The sequence below is a fragment of the Alosa pseudoharengus genome, unplaced genomic scaffold, assembly GCF_046254945.1.
Source record: "Alosa pseudoharengus isolate Yale_2024_CS ecotype anadromous, Long Island Sound unplaced genomic scaffold, YU_APseudo_1.1 YU_APseudo_1.1_scf_16, whole genome shotgun sequence".
Lineage (NCBI taxonomy): Eukaryota > Metazoa > Chordata > Actinopteri > Clupeiformes > Clupeidae > Alosa > Alosa pseudoharengus.
In genome coordinates, this window is record NW_027468630.1 from 32,311,136 (window position 1) to 32,327,702 (window position 16,567).

The following is a 16,567-nucleotide window of genomic DNA, read 5'->3' on the forward strand; positions in this document are numbered from 1 at the left end:
TTTATTTATTGAGGAAAAGAAAAACAACAGTTCAAATGATACAAGTACAAAACACCAAATGTATCTGTGTCTAGTTTAAAGAGAAAAAAACAATGCTGGTAACAAAAAGATCACAATATCACTTGAAAAAAGTAATGTATTCTGTATCTTTCCCCCAATATTTCTTTAAAAAGCAATAATATCTCTTTGTTATGTACAAATGAGGTAAAACCATAACATTTCACGATATGCAATACTATATATCCATCACAAATAAAAGACTTGGTGGAGATATGACAGCGGAACTAATCTGGTCTCCATGGTAAGAATCTGTGGTGAAAACAAGCTCATCTCTGAACTGTGATTATATTCATCACTCCATACAGCTTGGCTTCCACAAAAGCCTTGTGGCGCGGATGAATTGAAACAGAATAACCCTCTAGAAAACTCATGTTGCCGCCTTTTAGAAAATTGGCACTTTTTGAAATCCATAACCAGAGAGACGACTTCTTGGTCGACTTTTTGAAACTCCCATGATCCTTTGGTTTGCAGCATGACAGCAAGCAATCAGTTCACATTAGGCTTAGAGGTCCTGATGTCTTTCAGCACCCTCCTACCCTTTACAACTGTGCCGTCACGCTCAGCGAATATTTCTACACAACAAAAACGCAGGGAAGGAAACCTGGAAAAAATAAAATCATGTGAAAAGGGTGAGATAATTCTGGCTCCCAGATTCATAAAAATACAAGGATGGCATTTGAGGCAGCGCGGAGGGAGGCGACATTACTCGATTGACGCTATTTCCAGTGAGCCAAATGACTCGTGGAGCCTTTTGTTAAGCTCCCCACCCCCCACTGCTCTGTATGAGGCTCCAACGTCTCCCCTCACACGATTGCATTAACTGCAGGGGTCGGGGAGATGCTCACCCTTGGCCCTCTCTATTTCTCTCCTTCCTTTGCTCTCTCTCCTTCACTCTTTCGCTGTCTCTCACTCTGTCGGAGACACGCTGCCTGCCTAACTGCTTTCAGTTAGGAGACCAAGGTGACGGAGGGGGGGGGGGGGTAATTTCACTGTGGTGATGTTGGACTCCATCACATTCCCAGCAGAGGTGGATAACGCGATCGGAGGACAAAGTGCTAGCTGAAGCGTTTCTCCTCTGTTACGGGTGGGCGAGGTGGGGGTCCGGGTGGATGATTCGGGACTCGGTGACAGAGTAAGAGGTTTTGTGTTAAGGACATAATGCTTTCTCGCGGGAGGCTAAATGGACTGACGCCCCTCGCTCCAGAGGCCTCGGTAATGACCATGCGCCTCCACTCCGGAGGGACACTGCTTCCGCCGCTCGGCTCTCAGATGCTCCCAGCTCATCCCACCCACGAGGCCCCCTCCTCCTCCTCCTCCTGCTGCCTTTGGCGGCGCCGATCGCTGAGCCAGTGACCCGCGCTCACGGTAGCACCGAGCTTTGCTCACAGTTGTCCCGACGCGTGCGGATGCCGCCCATCACTCTCCGAACAGAAGGACTCTGTCGGCCACAGCAGGCAGCTCAGCCTTGAGGGGTGTGTGTGTGTGGGGGGGGGGGGTTTCATCCGACTCACCGACATTTGTATTCCACACAAGCCGCTAGCTCCAGCTGAAAGGACTTATTCAGTATTCCACTGAAGCTTCAAAAATAAGACCAATAAAAACCATTTTGCTCCTTACTTTGGAGCAGTTCCCAATCACCATTTGGCCCTCCGCCATTTAACCCAGACCCCCACCCCAACCCAACTCCTGCGGTCCCTTCACAGCCACTTGTTCATTCTGGGGCTGCACCATGGGTGAAAAAACAAATATGACAAGAGGCAGCATAAACAGAAAAATCAAATCTAACAAAGGATGGCTATGACTGATGAGCAAGACCAGCGACTTCGACAGCACAAGCGGCAAATTGATTTAGAAAACCAAGCCCCTGCAAGGCCACAGAGAAATCGTCCCATATTAAACGTCAAAGCACTTCTTGTAATATTTATTAATCTTTTTTTAAAACACTGACAGCATACAGACATATAGAACGGCATATTAGAAAGGTCCAAGAGGCGCTTGGCAGTCCTCAAGTGTGGTCAACAAACAGAGAATAGAGAGCATCTCTCCCACACATCATTGTCATCCGCAAGTCACTGCCAGAGAGGGTCTGCTGTTTCCAACCCCTGCAGTAAGTGCCATATGTAACAGCTCAGTAATATGGTGTCACTGCTTCTGCAGTGTCAGATGAACTCCGAAAGACCACATGGGCAGCAGTTTCAGGAGCCCACACATCAAACATGGGAATTTTGGATAAAGAGAGTGATAAAGCAATGTATGAGTTTTTGATTTATGTGTGTTTTTTTTAAACTTCCTTTTCCCACTTGCCATCTCCTGATCCTGTCTAATTCCCAAAGTGTCTGTTGAGGTGTCACTGGGCTTCTGTTCTCCAGTGGGAATCTCTCCTGGGTTTATCGTGCCGTGAGGAGGTTTTAACGTCTCGGCCTGCATGCTCAGAGGTCACTGGCCTCGGCTCTCTCGTAGAGCGCTTTGAGCTTCTCGAAGCGCGGTCCCCACTCCCTGAGGCTGTCGGGGGCGGTGCCGCTGCCGCCGCTGCTGTGGTCCTCGTCGAGCCCCGCCGAGCTGAAGGAGCTGAGGGAGCCGGCAGGCGAGCCGCCCCCCTCCGTGGAGAACACCTGCAGGGAGTCGAAGGGCGCCGTCTCGGGGTGCTGGTCGGCGTCACGGATGATCTCGCACAGGTAGCGCGCCAGGTCCTGGCTGGAGAAGGACAGGCTCTTGCGGGCCAGCTGCGCGGCCCGGCCGCTGGAGCTCTGGCCCTGGGCAGGGGTGCGCACGGGGGGCACGTCCCGGCGGAGCAGGGTGGTGGTGGTGGTGGCGGCCGAGGTGGCCGGGCCCGTGGACGAGGAGGCGGCCATGCTGCTGCTGCTGCTGGAGCGGGCACACGAGTCCGGCTGGTGCTGGAGGGTCTGCAGGGGCGTCGCCGGCTGGCACAAGGGGGGCTGCTGCTGCGGTGGAGGCTGCTGCTGCTGCTGCTGCTGGTGGTGGTGGTGGAGCTGGTGTGGAGGCTGCTGGTGGAGCGACTGCTGTTGAACGGAGTGGGCGTGCAGCTGCACCGCCCGCGAGCGGCTGTACTGCACCGACTGGGCCGGGCTGGGCTGCAGAGACTTCTGGAGCTCCGCCATGTCATAGGCATTCTGGAGAGGGACAACATGAGGAGAAGACACAGAAACGATAAAAAGAAATGAGCACTTTGTTTCACCTTTTATTTAGACAAGATGTGAATTTCCACAACAGCTTCCAAATTGCGGGGGCCTTATATCTTCATGAATAAAATATGATTGAAATAGAAAACAGTCAGGCTATGATGCCCTTCCGTCTGTTTACAACCCATCTCTACAATGGCTTTAACCTTTTCAGACTACTCTGTGCTTTTGTATTGTGAGTGTGTGTGTGTGTGAGTGTGTCCTGGCACGAATATGTGTGTCAGTCTTGAATTTCCCCTTGGGGATCAATAAAGTATCTATCTATCTATCTATCTATCTATCAGTTTATATGACTAAAGCAAACACAAACACACACACAGTGATTTCACATAGAGAAGAGTAAAATAAGTTAGTGTCATTATCACCACGGCTTCCCTGACTAAAGCAAATCCAGATTTAGCCTGTCATTCATGCTAAAGCCATATTAGCAGCAGCTGCTGCCTGCGCGTGCTGCAGCTACTCCACCTGGGCACTGAGCATAATCTGAGTGGAAAGGTAAAGTGCAAGGGGGAGAGCGTTCAAGCTCTGAGCTGAATAGACGAGCATGAACATGACGGCTATGGTGCAGCCTTCCTTTTTTTATATAGCAGGGCATAATCACTTCAACATTAATCCCATTGAGGCGAGACTGATTCCTCTCGTTACAGCAGCCGAGCTTTTGCCAGCGAGAGAAAGGGAACGCAGCTCCCTGGAGGATGTGATAGCGCTGGAGAAGAGGGGCTGCGGAGGTGTGGGTAACGCCCGCGTGGGAGCGCGCGCTAATTGATTACCTGATGAGAAGAAGTGTGCAGAAACGCATCGTACGTCCCGGGTCTCATCACACGATCGCGTCACGGGATCAGAACTCAGTTTGGCATCTGATAATCATGTTAGTGCCTTGTTATATAAGGCAAAAAGTGGCAGTGTCACTCAGCCATGCCAACACTCCCACCATCTAGGCTTCCAGCAGAAAATATGTACCCTGCTGATAGGTCTTAACAGTCTATGGAGTTACAGTACCTCCACCATTTTTCTTTTTTGAATATCTTTATTGTGCTTAGAGAGGGTAAAAAAGATCCCTTGCTGGTTAGCGAGAAAGAAAAAAAAACTGAGGAGCTTTTATTGTTGTAGGTTGCTATGGTGACCTGGATGAAAAGCTCTCGGTAAGATGCGTTGCCATAGTGAACAGGAGTCATACTGTAGGTGTGTCAGAGTATGTGATGACAAAGGAGCAACAGGAAGCTGCTGTGGTCTTTTTGTTTACTGTCTATGGTCTTAGTGGTGACTTTATTACTGTGCAGGAGGGGGCTTTTTGTGGGACTGGAGAGTTCAGATGGCTCTGTCATAGTTACACAAGGCCTCACCTGGTCCTCTTCTCCTCCACCCTCCTCGTCGTAGTTTAAGACATTCTCACGGATATCCTCCCAGCCATCATGGTGTGCAGACACATGGTACACGCCCTCCTTCAGCCCTTTGTAGCTTCGCCAGCGGGTGTACAGGAAGATTCCCAGCAGGAGCACTAGGGGGCGCAACAGAGCAGACACGATTACACACAAACCCTTCAATAAGCCATTATTACCCTACCAGGTCCAAGCAAATAGGCTCCATCATCATCATTGTCTACTTAACTAGCCTGCATTGTTAAAAACTCTGTAGCCATTCTTCACTTACATCCTTACTTCACTTACTACTTTGTCTACGTGAACCCAGTCAGGGTTCGGTGTGACTCACTTTCTGTTAGAGTGTGAGAACGAAATGGAAACAAACTGAAGCCCTGCAGACTTGTGGGTCTCCGAGGAGAGATCTGTGCAGTTCTGTAGCAGACTGATTGCACTCCTTACACCTCGGAGTCTGTGAGGAGCACAGCAGCATGAGGGGAGTGGAGCTCTGATGTGCCGTGTTGACAGGGCAATGTCTGTGGCTGAGATGGGGGCACTGTTCGACAGCGCCGACGTTAACTCGATAAGAGCTCAGAGCCATGTCAAGGCTGCAAGGAGAATCAATCCACACTGGGACCCAGATGACCTTTCCAGTATATTATCTGGCCCTTAGCGCATCTCTCTCTCTCTCTCTCCCTCTCTGACTCCTCTCTCTGCATGTCTTTCTTTTTCTATACTCTAAACTGTGCCCTTTCTCCTGCTCATTCTCACACCTTTATCTCTTCAAGTGATGTTTTGTTCACACTTGGTCCTGCCTTTGTCGACCTCTTGTTCAGAAACCTCGTGCTGTCAGTGGACTATAGGCTTCAGAAGTTCAAATTACTGTGTAGGGAAAATCAGTCACTGATGCGTCAACTCCAAGCACATGTTAAATTGTGTATTTGTGCAATCAGCCGGGAGTACAAAACACCATCAACAACAAAAATAATAATAATAAAAAAAAACAAATCCCTTACTCTTTGCCAACTGCATCCCACAAATAGAAACACAGGCTATCTGTCTTCTGTGAAGATTTGTCACGCTATATTGGTGCCAAAAGAACGCAGAGACCCAGAGCTAAAATGCATTTTTAGCTCTGTTAGCTCATTTAATGACACCAAATGAGATTCAGATAGTCGGGGACTGTTAAAAGGGACATCAAAGAGGTATAGATCTGCCCAAAGGCAGCTAGGGAATGGAGCTGTTAATATTTGAACAAGTGACAATTGTTTCATTAAAACCTATTTTCTTACACATTGAAATTAGGTAAAGCTGTGTAGACACTGCATTGCTCAACAGCACAGGAGAATTGAAAAGTACAGGCTGTTGAGATATAGGGCTAGACATTCAGACTGACATACGTCTAAACTCATGAAATATCAAATTATTCCATCGTCTAAACTCATGAAATATCAAATGATTCCATGGTCTACCTCAGAACATCACTTCAAATTTATGCTGATTGTTTTTTGTTTTTTATTTTACAGCTAAAATACAGGTGCTGGTCATATAATTAGAATATCATTAAAAAGTTGATTTAAATACATTATACATTAACGTGTATATTATATTCATTCATTACACACAGACTGATATGTTTCAAATGTTTATTTCTTTTAATGTTGATGATTATAACTGACAACATCAGTATCTCAGAAAATTAGAATATTACTTAAGACCAATACAAAAAAGTTTTTTTTTAAATGTTGGCCAACTGAAAAGTATGAACATGAAAAGTATGAGCATGTACAGCACTCAATACTTAGTTGGGGCTCCTTTGGCCTGAATTACTGCAGCAATGCGGCGTGGCATGGAGTCGATCAGTCTGTGGCACTGCTCAGGTGTTATGAGAGTCCAGGTTGCTCTGATAGTGGCCTTCAGCTCTTCTGCATTGTTGGGTCTGGCGTATCGCATCTTCCTCTTCACAATATCCCATAGATTTTCTATGGGGTTAAGGTCAGGTGAGTTTGCTGGCCAATTAAGAACAGGTATACCATGGTCCTTAAACCAGGTACTGGTAGCTTTGGCATTGTGTGCAGGTGCCAAGTCCTGTTGGAAAATGAAATCTGCATCTCCATAAAGTTGGTCAGCAGCAGGAAGCATGAAGTGCTCTAAAACTTCCTGGTAGACGGCTGCGTTGACCTTGGACCTCAGAAAACACAGTGGACCAACACCAGCGGATGACATGGCACCCCAAACCATTACTGACTGTTGAAACTTTACACTGGACTTTAAGCAACGTGGATTATGTGCCTCTCCTCTCTTCCCCCAGACTCTGGGACCTTGATTTCCAAAGGAAATGCAAAATTGACTTTCATCAGAGAACATAACTTTGGACCACTCAGCAGCAGTCCAGTCCTTTTTGTCTTTAGCCCAGGCGAGACGCTTCAGACGCTGTCTCTTGTTCAAGAGTGGCTTGACACAAGGAATGCGACAGCTGAAATACATTTGTGCCTGGTGGTTCTTGAAGCACTGACTCCAGCTGCAGTCCACTCTTTGTGAATCTCCCCCACAGTTTTGAATGGGTTTTGTTTCACAATCCTCTCCAGGGTACAGTTATCCCTATTGCTTGTACACTTTTTTCTACCACATCCTTTCCTTCCCCTCTTTATTAATGTGTTTGGACACAGAGCTCTGTGAACAGCTAACCTCTTCAGCACCTTTTGTGTCTTGCCCTCCTTGTGCAAGGTGTCAATGGTCGTCTTTTGGACAACTGTCAATTCAGCAGTCTTCCCCATGATTGTGTAACCTACAGAACTAGACTGAGAGACCATTTAAAGGCCTTTGCAGGTGTTTTGAGTTAATTAGCTGATTAGAGTGTAGCATCAGGTGTCTTCAATATTGAAACTTTTCACAATATTCAAATTTTCTGAGATACTGAATTTGGGGTTTTCATTCGTCAGTTATCATCAAAATGAAAAGAAATAAACACTTGAAATATATCAGTCTGTGTGGAATGAATGTATACATTATACAAGTTTCACTTTTTGAATGGAATTACTGAAATAAATCAACATTTTCATGATATTCTAATTATATGACCAGAACCTGTATGCTACTTCAGAGGATTTCTTGCATGAGGCATCCCTTCGTATGATTTTTAAGTTGAATTCGAGCACATTGAGGCTTTCCTTTGTCCAGGCAGATGACCAAGCAGACCAGACCGTAGACTGTCTGCTTTATTGATCTCCTGACTTCAGTGATAACTTGCCTCTTTTCACCCAACTGGACGCATCTCAATCACTCACAAAACTTTTTTTTCTGGGCTGCTGTGGACCGAAAAACTGCAGCTTGAGGCAAATGAATCACCTCACAGTTCAATTCGCACCAAGTTTTACTTGTTCATTTTCCAACTAAATAGGAAATGGAATTGAATAACACATGTTGACTTAGACAATATTTCACATTTAACCATCAATGACATCTATTCTTCAGAACGCTAGCTACAAAACAAAACAAACAGTGCAGGCATTTTACACCTGACTCAACATTCACCACGAGATTCAATGGCTTGCCCACTGAAGCCGTGGCCCACTGGTTGGCACTCTGGACTTGTAACCGGAGGGTTGCCGGTTCGAGCCCCAACCAGTGGGCCGCGGCTGAAGTGCCCTTGAGCAAGGCACCTAACCCCTCAATGCTCCCCGAGCGCCGCCGTTGAAGCAGGCAGCTCACTGCGCCGGGATTAGTGTGTGCTTCACCTCACTGTGTGTTCACTGTGTGCTGTTTGTGTTTCACTAATTCACCGATTGGGTTAAATGCAGAGACCAAATTTCCCTCACGGGATCAAAAAAAGTATATATACTTATATAAGATTAAAAAATACATACACTTAAGAGCCTTTTGAATATAACATACAAGAAACTAAGGGAAGGCATGCTCTGAAAAGCTCTTCACTTGAAACTACCAGTGGATGGACTTGTCAAAATGAATAAATCAATGGCAGCCAATAATGAGGTTAGCAGGTATCTGGGCATTACTGTAATAATGTTTACCACAGGGAATGGAGTCTCACTCACAATCTTCCACACCCACACTATAGATCTATAATATATACTCTATGCATATTTGCATATAATCTCATTTCTCTCCTGCTCTCCCTCTCCTGGCATGTTAACACACATCAGTAGTTTCTTAACACAGCTAAGATTTTTTTGTGGTTAACATTTTTCGCCCCCAGAGATGAGCCCAATCATTCCTTTCTCCTTGGCTCTCTCTGCCTGTCACTGGAGGCTCTCCAAGCCCAGATCCAGCCACAGTAGCGACACCTTTACAAGGCTAAAATGAAGAGCAGGCCTGAAAGCCCCTGACATTTACAGCCAGCGCCACAGCAATTAATCCCTCTGGAGACAGGCAGCTGGGATGAGCGGAGATGAGGTGGCACTGGCATAATGGGCGAAAAGTTTTGCCCCACAGAGTCAGTCTTTTATAGCTATACTTCTTTATAGTTACAATCAAAGTCTTACCAGTTGCATAAAAATACAAACCTGTTGACATTGAAGGCTTGTGTAATATTGTTAACAAGTCGCTACATTCTACCAAAATCTACATTCATGTACCAATATTCATGTTGTGCTACCTCCACAAAACTGCCATTTTATTCCAGTCAATTCACTGCTGTCAAGGAGGTCAGGTGATTTCTGTTAGGGTCTTTGCTCTGCATAGAATACTAAATATTATTTTCTGTGAAGCTGAAAGTTCAGTGCCAGATCCCACGGAAAGAACACTTATTTTCACAGTACTGTCAAAGGAAGGGCAAAAACACCACCACTCTCAACATCTGATTTGCACCTCGGAGAGCAAATAATAAGCTGCAGTGCTTTTAATCCCCATCACAGCTAATTAAAAGAGAGAATATGGCAAATGCAGCCAGCTATCATTGGGCAAACAGAGGTGCAACGACAATACAACAGTTCCATAATGAATTTTTCATGCCGCATGCTCTTTTATAACATAAAAGTGATATTTGCATTGTTAATGATTTGAATTGAACCAACTTAACGAACCAGGCAATCCCTAACATTACAGGGAATGTAAGTGAGTGGGAAACAGGAAAATGAGATGGCAAACGTTACAAATGAGAGACATGAGGGGGTTATTTGGTGATAGTTTTATTTCATTTTTTCCTCAATCAATTTTTGAAAAACAAAATGGGGAAAAAAACACATTAGCAGCTCTTGTTTGTTGGCACAGAAGATAAACAACAACAGGGGGTTGAATTTGTTGTTGTAATAGTTATTAGGCGTATTTTGCATATATCTAAACAATGTGTGGCTACATACGTACACAGTGCAATCCACAAAGCAAATGTACAGTCCTTTCATAAAGCACATGGAGTATCTTTAATGGCTCTGATTCTGAGTTAAGGGAAACTACTGTGATCGTTTGCATTTGATAACATCATAAATGAATGCACATATATAGCTCAAGTGTGTTAGCCCACAATGCTTTGAAAACAAGCCCTTTCAATTATAACATTCACTATTGCACATTATTGGATACTGAGGGTGATGTAATTCTTTGTAAAGATTTCTGGAGTAGATTGTGCATCACATGATCCAGTGATGGCCTTTTTGGGATTGGAAATGTTTGATCTGTGCAACACTCCACTGACACTCATCTGCTCAGTGATTTGTGGATTTTTGCTATATTGGCCTCCATGCTCGAGTGTGTGTGTGTGTGTGTGTGTGTGTGTGTGTGTGCACCTTGACTCTTTACATAAGGAGCTTTTGCTGTAACCGACAGGGACTTCGAGATCAGAGTTGGCATCAGAGCAAGATCGCTCTCCACTAACCTGGAAAAACAATCACCACATCTCTCTCTCTCTCTCTCTCTCACACACACACACACACACACACGCGCGCTGTCCTGCCTGAAGCCATCTCTTGCTCAGACAGACGCACACACCTGTCACACAGCATCCACACACTGCTCCACATCCCAAGCTGATCTCAGCGGATTCCCTCCCTGGCTGGGAGAAGATTTTCTCCAAGCCCTGCCATCGTCACGCACAACTAAAGTGCACAAACTGCCATCATCACACTAGCCCGTGTGACAACAATACATATACCCTCCTTTTCACTATGTCCCAAGTAAAAAACGCACTTCAACAAAGATGCATTGAACTCAAGTTTGTTTTTAGAGAGGACTCGTCTTCTCTGTCTCACAGTCTCTAGGTGCTAAATGGCCAGTGTAAACACGACCATTTCGAGACGTCTCGTCCGAGGCACTCATCGGAGTTATGTCAGTCAAGCCCTCATTTTCCCCACATCACTTTTAATAAGGGCTTCAGTGACTCCCCCACCGAGCCAAGCGATTCTTATCGGCCCTCTCATCCTCCCTGAATGCCGGGGGGCACACGCCGCAGGCAAGACGACAGATGAGAGCAGAGGGGATCATTGCCCATTCGGAGAGGGGTGCGTGGAGAGAGATAGAGAGACAGAGAGAAAGAGAGAGAGAGAGACAGAGAGAGCAGGATGGAGGCAAATATAAGAGAGAAAGAGAGAGAGAGCAGGATGGAGGCAAATATAAGAGAGAGAAAGAGAGAGAGAGCAGGATGGAGGCAAATATAAGAGAGAGAAAGAGAGAGAGAGCAGGATGGAGGCAAATATAAAAGGAAGTTCAAAGACCATTGGTCCTTCTTGTCTCTTTCTGCCTTCTCAATTCTCTCTGATTCTACAGCGAGGGCACCTCGGCCTGAGTGCCTGACTCCTGCAATGGCTGGCAAAATCTCTATGCTGTTTTCAGAACTCCTTTCATCATTCCACGCATCATTCTTGAATGAGCTCAATCCAAACACAGCTCAGTCCACTCTCTTGTCTCATCTAACCTCTGACCTCAGGCCTTTCCCTTGGGCCCTGTCTGACACCTACCTAGAACTCCAGCACCTTCTAATGGCCATTGAATGGGGCCCGTGGAGCTAAGAGCATCTCATTAACCTCTGCTGCCATAATGTACTGCGTATCACCTCCTGTCTACAGCCATTTTAGCAGCGTCCACTGGAGAGAGACGCTGTGTTTCCACACTCAGCAGCAGGGTCAGGTGACCTCTGGCAGTCATAGCCTCTATTATGTGACACGGTCGCTGCTGTGAGCGGCAGGTCTGAGAGGGCATGTATGGTTTAGTCCCCTACACCCAGCCTCTCCTACACACACGAGAGAAAGGGAGGAAGTGAGAGACAAACAGAGGGAGAGAGAGAGAGAGGGAGAGAGAATAAAAGAGAGAGAGAGGGAGAGAGAGAGTGAAGGAGAGAGAGAGAGGAAGATAGTGTAGGCTAGAAGGTGGAGGCACGGCAGCAACATCCAGCCTTAAACCCATTAAGCGCATAAAAAGAGGCCACTTCAGATGCCCAGCACCTTTTGTGTGGTGGAACGTCGAGAGCTCTGGCCCTTTGCTTGCCTGGCTCCCCTTCAAACCGCTTTGGATTCCCTCCAAACAAACACAAGCAAAGAAAAAACAGAACAGAAACACTAGAAAAGAGGAGAGGAAAGAGGAAAAACACAACCTCTGCTACTTAAATTTCCAAGCGGGAGACGTTTGGCCGATTGAAATTCCACCCGAAACCCCTGTGCATTGATCTCAATTTCTGCCCGGTTTCGGTAAACAGCACATTGTGTGCCTACAAATCATGCAATTAACACTTAAAACGCAACAGTGGCTGAGGATGATCAAGGTCATGTTGACTTTTAAATGAGCTAAGCATACGAGTGGGGGGGGAAATGATTATTTAGAGTGAGTTGCCCCCTCTCTTCCTTTCTAGCAAAGCCACTATGACTCCTGCATGCCCAATGAGCCGGTATGCATGCTTCTATTTAAGTCCCTGAAGTGACCATTACCATAACCAATTTTGCCATTGTTTTTGCATTATGAATCTCTTCTGTCGCTTTGATGCAGTGGCCATGTTGGCTCCTCTATTGATTTTGTGTTCCCTTCCAAACTGAATGTTAAAGTGGACATCAAATCCTCATCTGGCCTCGGCCGCTCTGCTGACCCCTCCCTGCAGCATTTAAGTTGCCGGACGCAGACGAATATGAGGAAGACGACAGACAGAAGCAATCAGATTCTCTGCTTAGATCGTGTGGCCATAATCACGATGAAGATGCAGCACAAACAGAAACCGATTTCAGATGGGAGTGATCAAGGGGGGTGATCAAGACTAGACGGAATGTGAGAGCACCCGGGGGGGGGGGGTGGGGGGGGGGGCACAGGTGGGTGTTGAGAGGGTGGATGTATGATGCAACAGACTGCAGAGCATGCAGACAGGTAGGAGGGCAGTGGTGGCGGCGGTGGTGCAGGCATGCAGACGGATGGTCAGACAGACAGATGGATGGACAGAGAGGGTCCACGGCGGGCGGTCACCACAGGTAGAGGAGGAAGTATTGGAGGTAGCTACCTAGCAGCGCCATGAAGCAGATGCAGATGGCGAAGAGCGAGCTGAAGCTGAGGCCCACGTCGTCGCGGTAGATGGCCAGCGCCACCTCGCAGTGGCGCCCGCGGTAGCCCTCGGGGCACACGCACGTGAACTTGGAGGGCGACTGCGCCACGCATGTGCCCCGGTGGCACGGCCGGCTGGCGCACAACGTGTAGATGCAGAACTTGCCCGTGGTGTTCCCCTTCATCATGTGACCTGGGGGACACCTGAGAGTGGAGAAAGAGAGAAAGAGAGGGAGAGATAGAGGAAAGAAAGAGAGAAACAGAGAGACAGACAGAGGAAAGAAAGAGAGAAAGAGATAGGTATGGTGACAAAGAGTGGCTTCATGTCCTACTTCAGCTACTGGGAGATGTTTAATCATTTCGAGAGAGGAACTGCGAGCTTATGAAGGACACTGAAGTCAATATCACCCAGCTAATTCCTTCCGTTGGCTCAGATCTCACATTTCAGAAGTCTCATGTTTATTCAATAATTTATAAAAACACTGTAACTGGTATTGAGAATGCAATTAAAGCTGACAACCCTGCTAGCTCATGATAAGCCTCTCTAAAGGTGAGACATAGTCTCATTTAGCAGCAGCTTAGTGGGGCTTCATCCCAATCTGAGGAATCTTTTTGAAGCTCTCGGCATGGGACTATGGAGACATGCTAAAGGACGATTCCGAATCAATAGCGTGGGCTCAAGCATCCGGTGGGAGCCCTGAGCATTTGGAATCTGCCGATTATTCGCTCGTGTTCCTCTCTCAATGAATCCCAACGTCACGGCCTTACACTTCAGCCCATATCTACACCCATATCTACTTTCATTTTTATTTCATCCACACAAAACACAGGAACACACACACAAACTCTCTCTTTCTCTCACACCCTCACACACCTCCCTCTCTCTCTCTCTCTCTCTCTCTCTCACACACACACACACACACACACACAGAAGGGATAGAAGGGATAGGATAAGGGGCTAGAGAGAGACCAACAACACACAGAGCAAAGAGGACAGAGAGAAGTGAGGAATGCGTTGGTCCAGTCATGGCATGGTGCCTGTTTGTCAGTGTGCTGAACTTGGACTGAGGTGGGCGAGACATGCCTCCCCCACAGCTATCCAAATCAAAGCCATCAAAGCCAAAGGGCTAGTGGATCGAAGGGCTGCCCACAGGCTGCCTGTCACATCTCGCCAGAATTTCACAGAGACCTCAGGAGGACCACAAAGGAACTGAGACGTGCTTATGGACAGTCAGCCTTTTTTCTCGGTATCCATTGTGTGTGTGTACAACACCTGAGTGAAACTGGTCTTCTGAAAGTCTTCAAAGGGTGCTAGGCGAGGTGTAAGTGGGAAGGTGAGAGGGTGTATGTGTGTGTGTGTGTCTGTGTCTGTGTGTGTGTGGGTGTGTGTATGTGTGAATGCACATAGGTAGGTGTGCGTGTGCAAGCCTGTATGTGCCTGCATGTGTGTGTCTGTGAGTATTCTTGTAGATGTGTCTATGGCAAGCCGATTGAGCATTTATTCAGATATCTTGATATCAGGCATAATTGTCATGTACATGCAAGCCATTTCTGTCCACTAGTTTACTAGTGAGCCATTTCTGTGTGAACTAGTTAACTAGTGACAGCCAAAATGCTCACTAGTTAACTAGTAAGGCCCAAATTATCTCTAGTTAACTAGTTCATATGTTTCATATCTTACTAGTTAACTAGTAATGCTCATCATGTTCACTAGTTAACTAGTGGACACTGAAATGTGCACTAGTTAACTAGTTTAAAGACTTCTATATTTTACTAGTCAACTAGTAAGATACAAAAATGTTTACTAGCTGACTACTGAATGTCAAATTCCCACTTGTCAACTTATATGTAATTTGGCCAGCCGCTTGGGCATTTATTCTGATATCAGGCCAACATGCAAGCCATTTTTGTCAACTAGTTAACTAGTGAGCCATGTTTGTGCACACTAGTTAACTAGTGACAGCATAAATGCCCACTAGTTAACTAGTGAACACATATTAGCAAAATGCATACCAGTCAGCTAGTTGAAGGCTTTTGGGTCTCACTAGTTAACTAGTGACAGCCAAAAATGTGCACATGTTTACTAGTGAAGGCAAAACTCCTCACTAGTTAACTAGTTGGAGTAGGTCAATGTCACTAGTTAACTAGTGAACCATAAATGGCTTACTAGCTAGCTAGGTGATGGCAGCAGGCTCACAAGTTAACTAGTTGATGCATCCTTTGTCCAAACTAGTTAACTAGTGAGGTCATAAATGTATACTAGTAAACTAGTTGAAGTCTAAATTCACACTAGTCAGCTAGTGGCGCAGAATTAAAATTAGGAGGCGGAGAACTCTGGAAATTGAGGCTTTCTATTGGCTCCTTATGTCCAAATAGAACATGACAACCAATCACAGCGCAGAATTTCACAAAATCCCACCCACAACATTTGCATGTGGCACACAAGTTAACATGCTTGCCAAAGAAACTTTAACTAGTAAACTAGTGGCTTCAATGTGACACTTACATGTAAACTAGTGAAGGCAGAACTGCTCACCAGTTAACTAGTGAAGACACAAATGCCCACTAGTTAACTAGTGAGGTCTAAAAAGTGTCACTAGTTTACTAGTGTGCACCAAAACACTCACTAGTGAACTAGTGATGCAATTTCCATTCGACTAGTTAACTAGTGAGGTGCAAAAAGTGTCACTAGTTTACTAGTGTGCCCCAAAATGCCCACTAGTTAACTAGTGAAGGCTATTGCAGCCCCACTAGTTAACTAGTGAGATGCCAAACCGCTCACTTGTTAACATGTAAAGGCCAAAATACCCACTAGTTTACTAGTGAGGGTGTTGTGGGCCTTACTAGTTAACTAGTGGCATGCATATTTTGTTCACTAGTTAACTAGTTACACCTAAAAACACAAACAAGCTGACCGTTTTTGTCCACTAGTTAACTAGTGGAACAATTTAGGTCTCACTAGTTTGCATGTGTGGCAGTGAAGCAGCTCACTAGTTAACTAGTGCCTGAAATGGCTATTATGCAAATTCTAATGAGAGGGTGGGTAGAAGACTCCTATTGGGTATTATGTAAGAATCCCACCCAGTCTAAATGTAAATTTACTGTTCATAGCCTTGCGATCAGGTCCTGATGGGTGCCCCTAGTGGCTAAAGTGACACACTGCTCTGCAACGGTACATCAGTATAGATAGTAAGCAGAGCCTGCAGTATGCAGTATCTCATATTCTGTCAAAATGGTTTTTAATAATAACAGGGAAACCCCATGCTTTAACAAGTGAGCTCTTAGTGATCCACACCAAAGATTCAAGGGATCGATTTTAATATTATTCTTTGTTTATTGTTGCTAGGCAACCACAGACATAAATGTATCCATTCAGTCACGCTTTTCTGATTAATAACTGAAAAACAAAAGATTGTACACATTAACTGCACATGGTTTCAAAAGTAATTAAAAGCTCAAAGATCAAGAAAAAAACTTTAC

General features: G+C 45.8%; 1 protein-coding gene across 1 annotated transcript in view; it reads right to left on the bottom strand.

Moving 5' to 3' along the window:
• Positions 1-2,489: 2,489 nt before the first annotated feature.
• LOC143126329 (neural-cadherin) overlaps positions 2,490-16,567 on the bottom strand; it is a 158,161-nt gene continuing 144,083 nt past the window's right edge. The window contains exons 31-33 of the mRNA XM_076288219.1: positions 13,047-13,291; positions 4,604-4,758; positions 2,490-3,191 (exon numbers count right to left, since the gene is read on the bottom strand). Of these exons, the coding sequence (XP_076144334.1) occupies positions 2,490-3,191; positions 4,604-4,758; positions 13,047-13,291 (1,102 nt within the window). The remainder of the gene's footprint in view (positions 3,192-4,603; positions 4,759-13,046; positions 13,292-16,567) is intronic.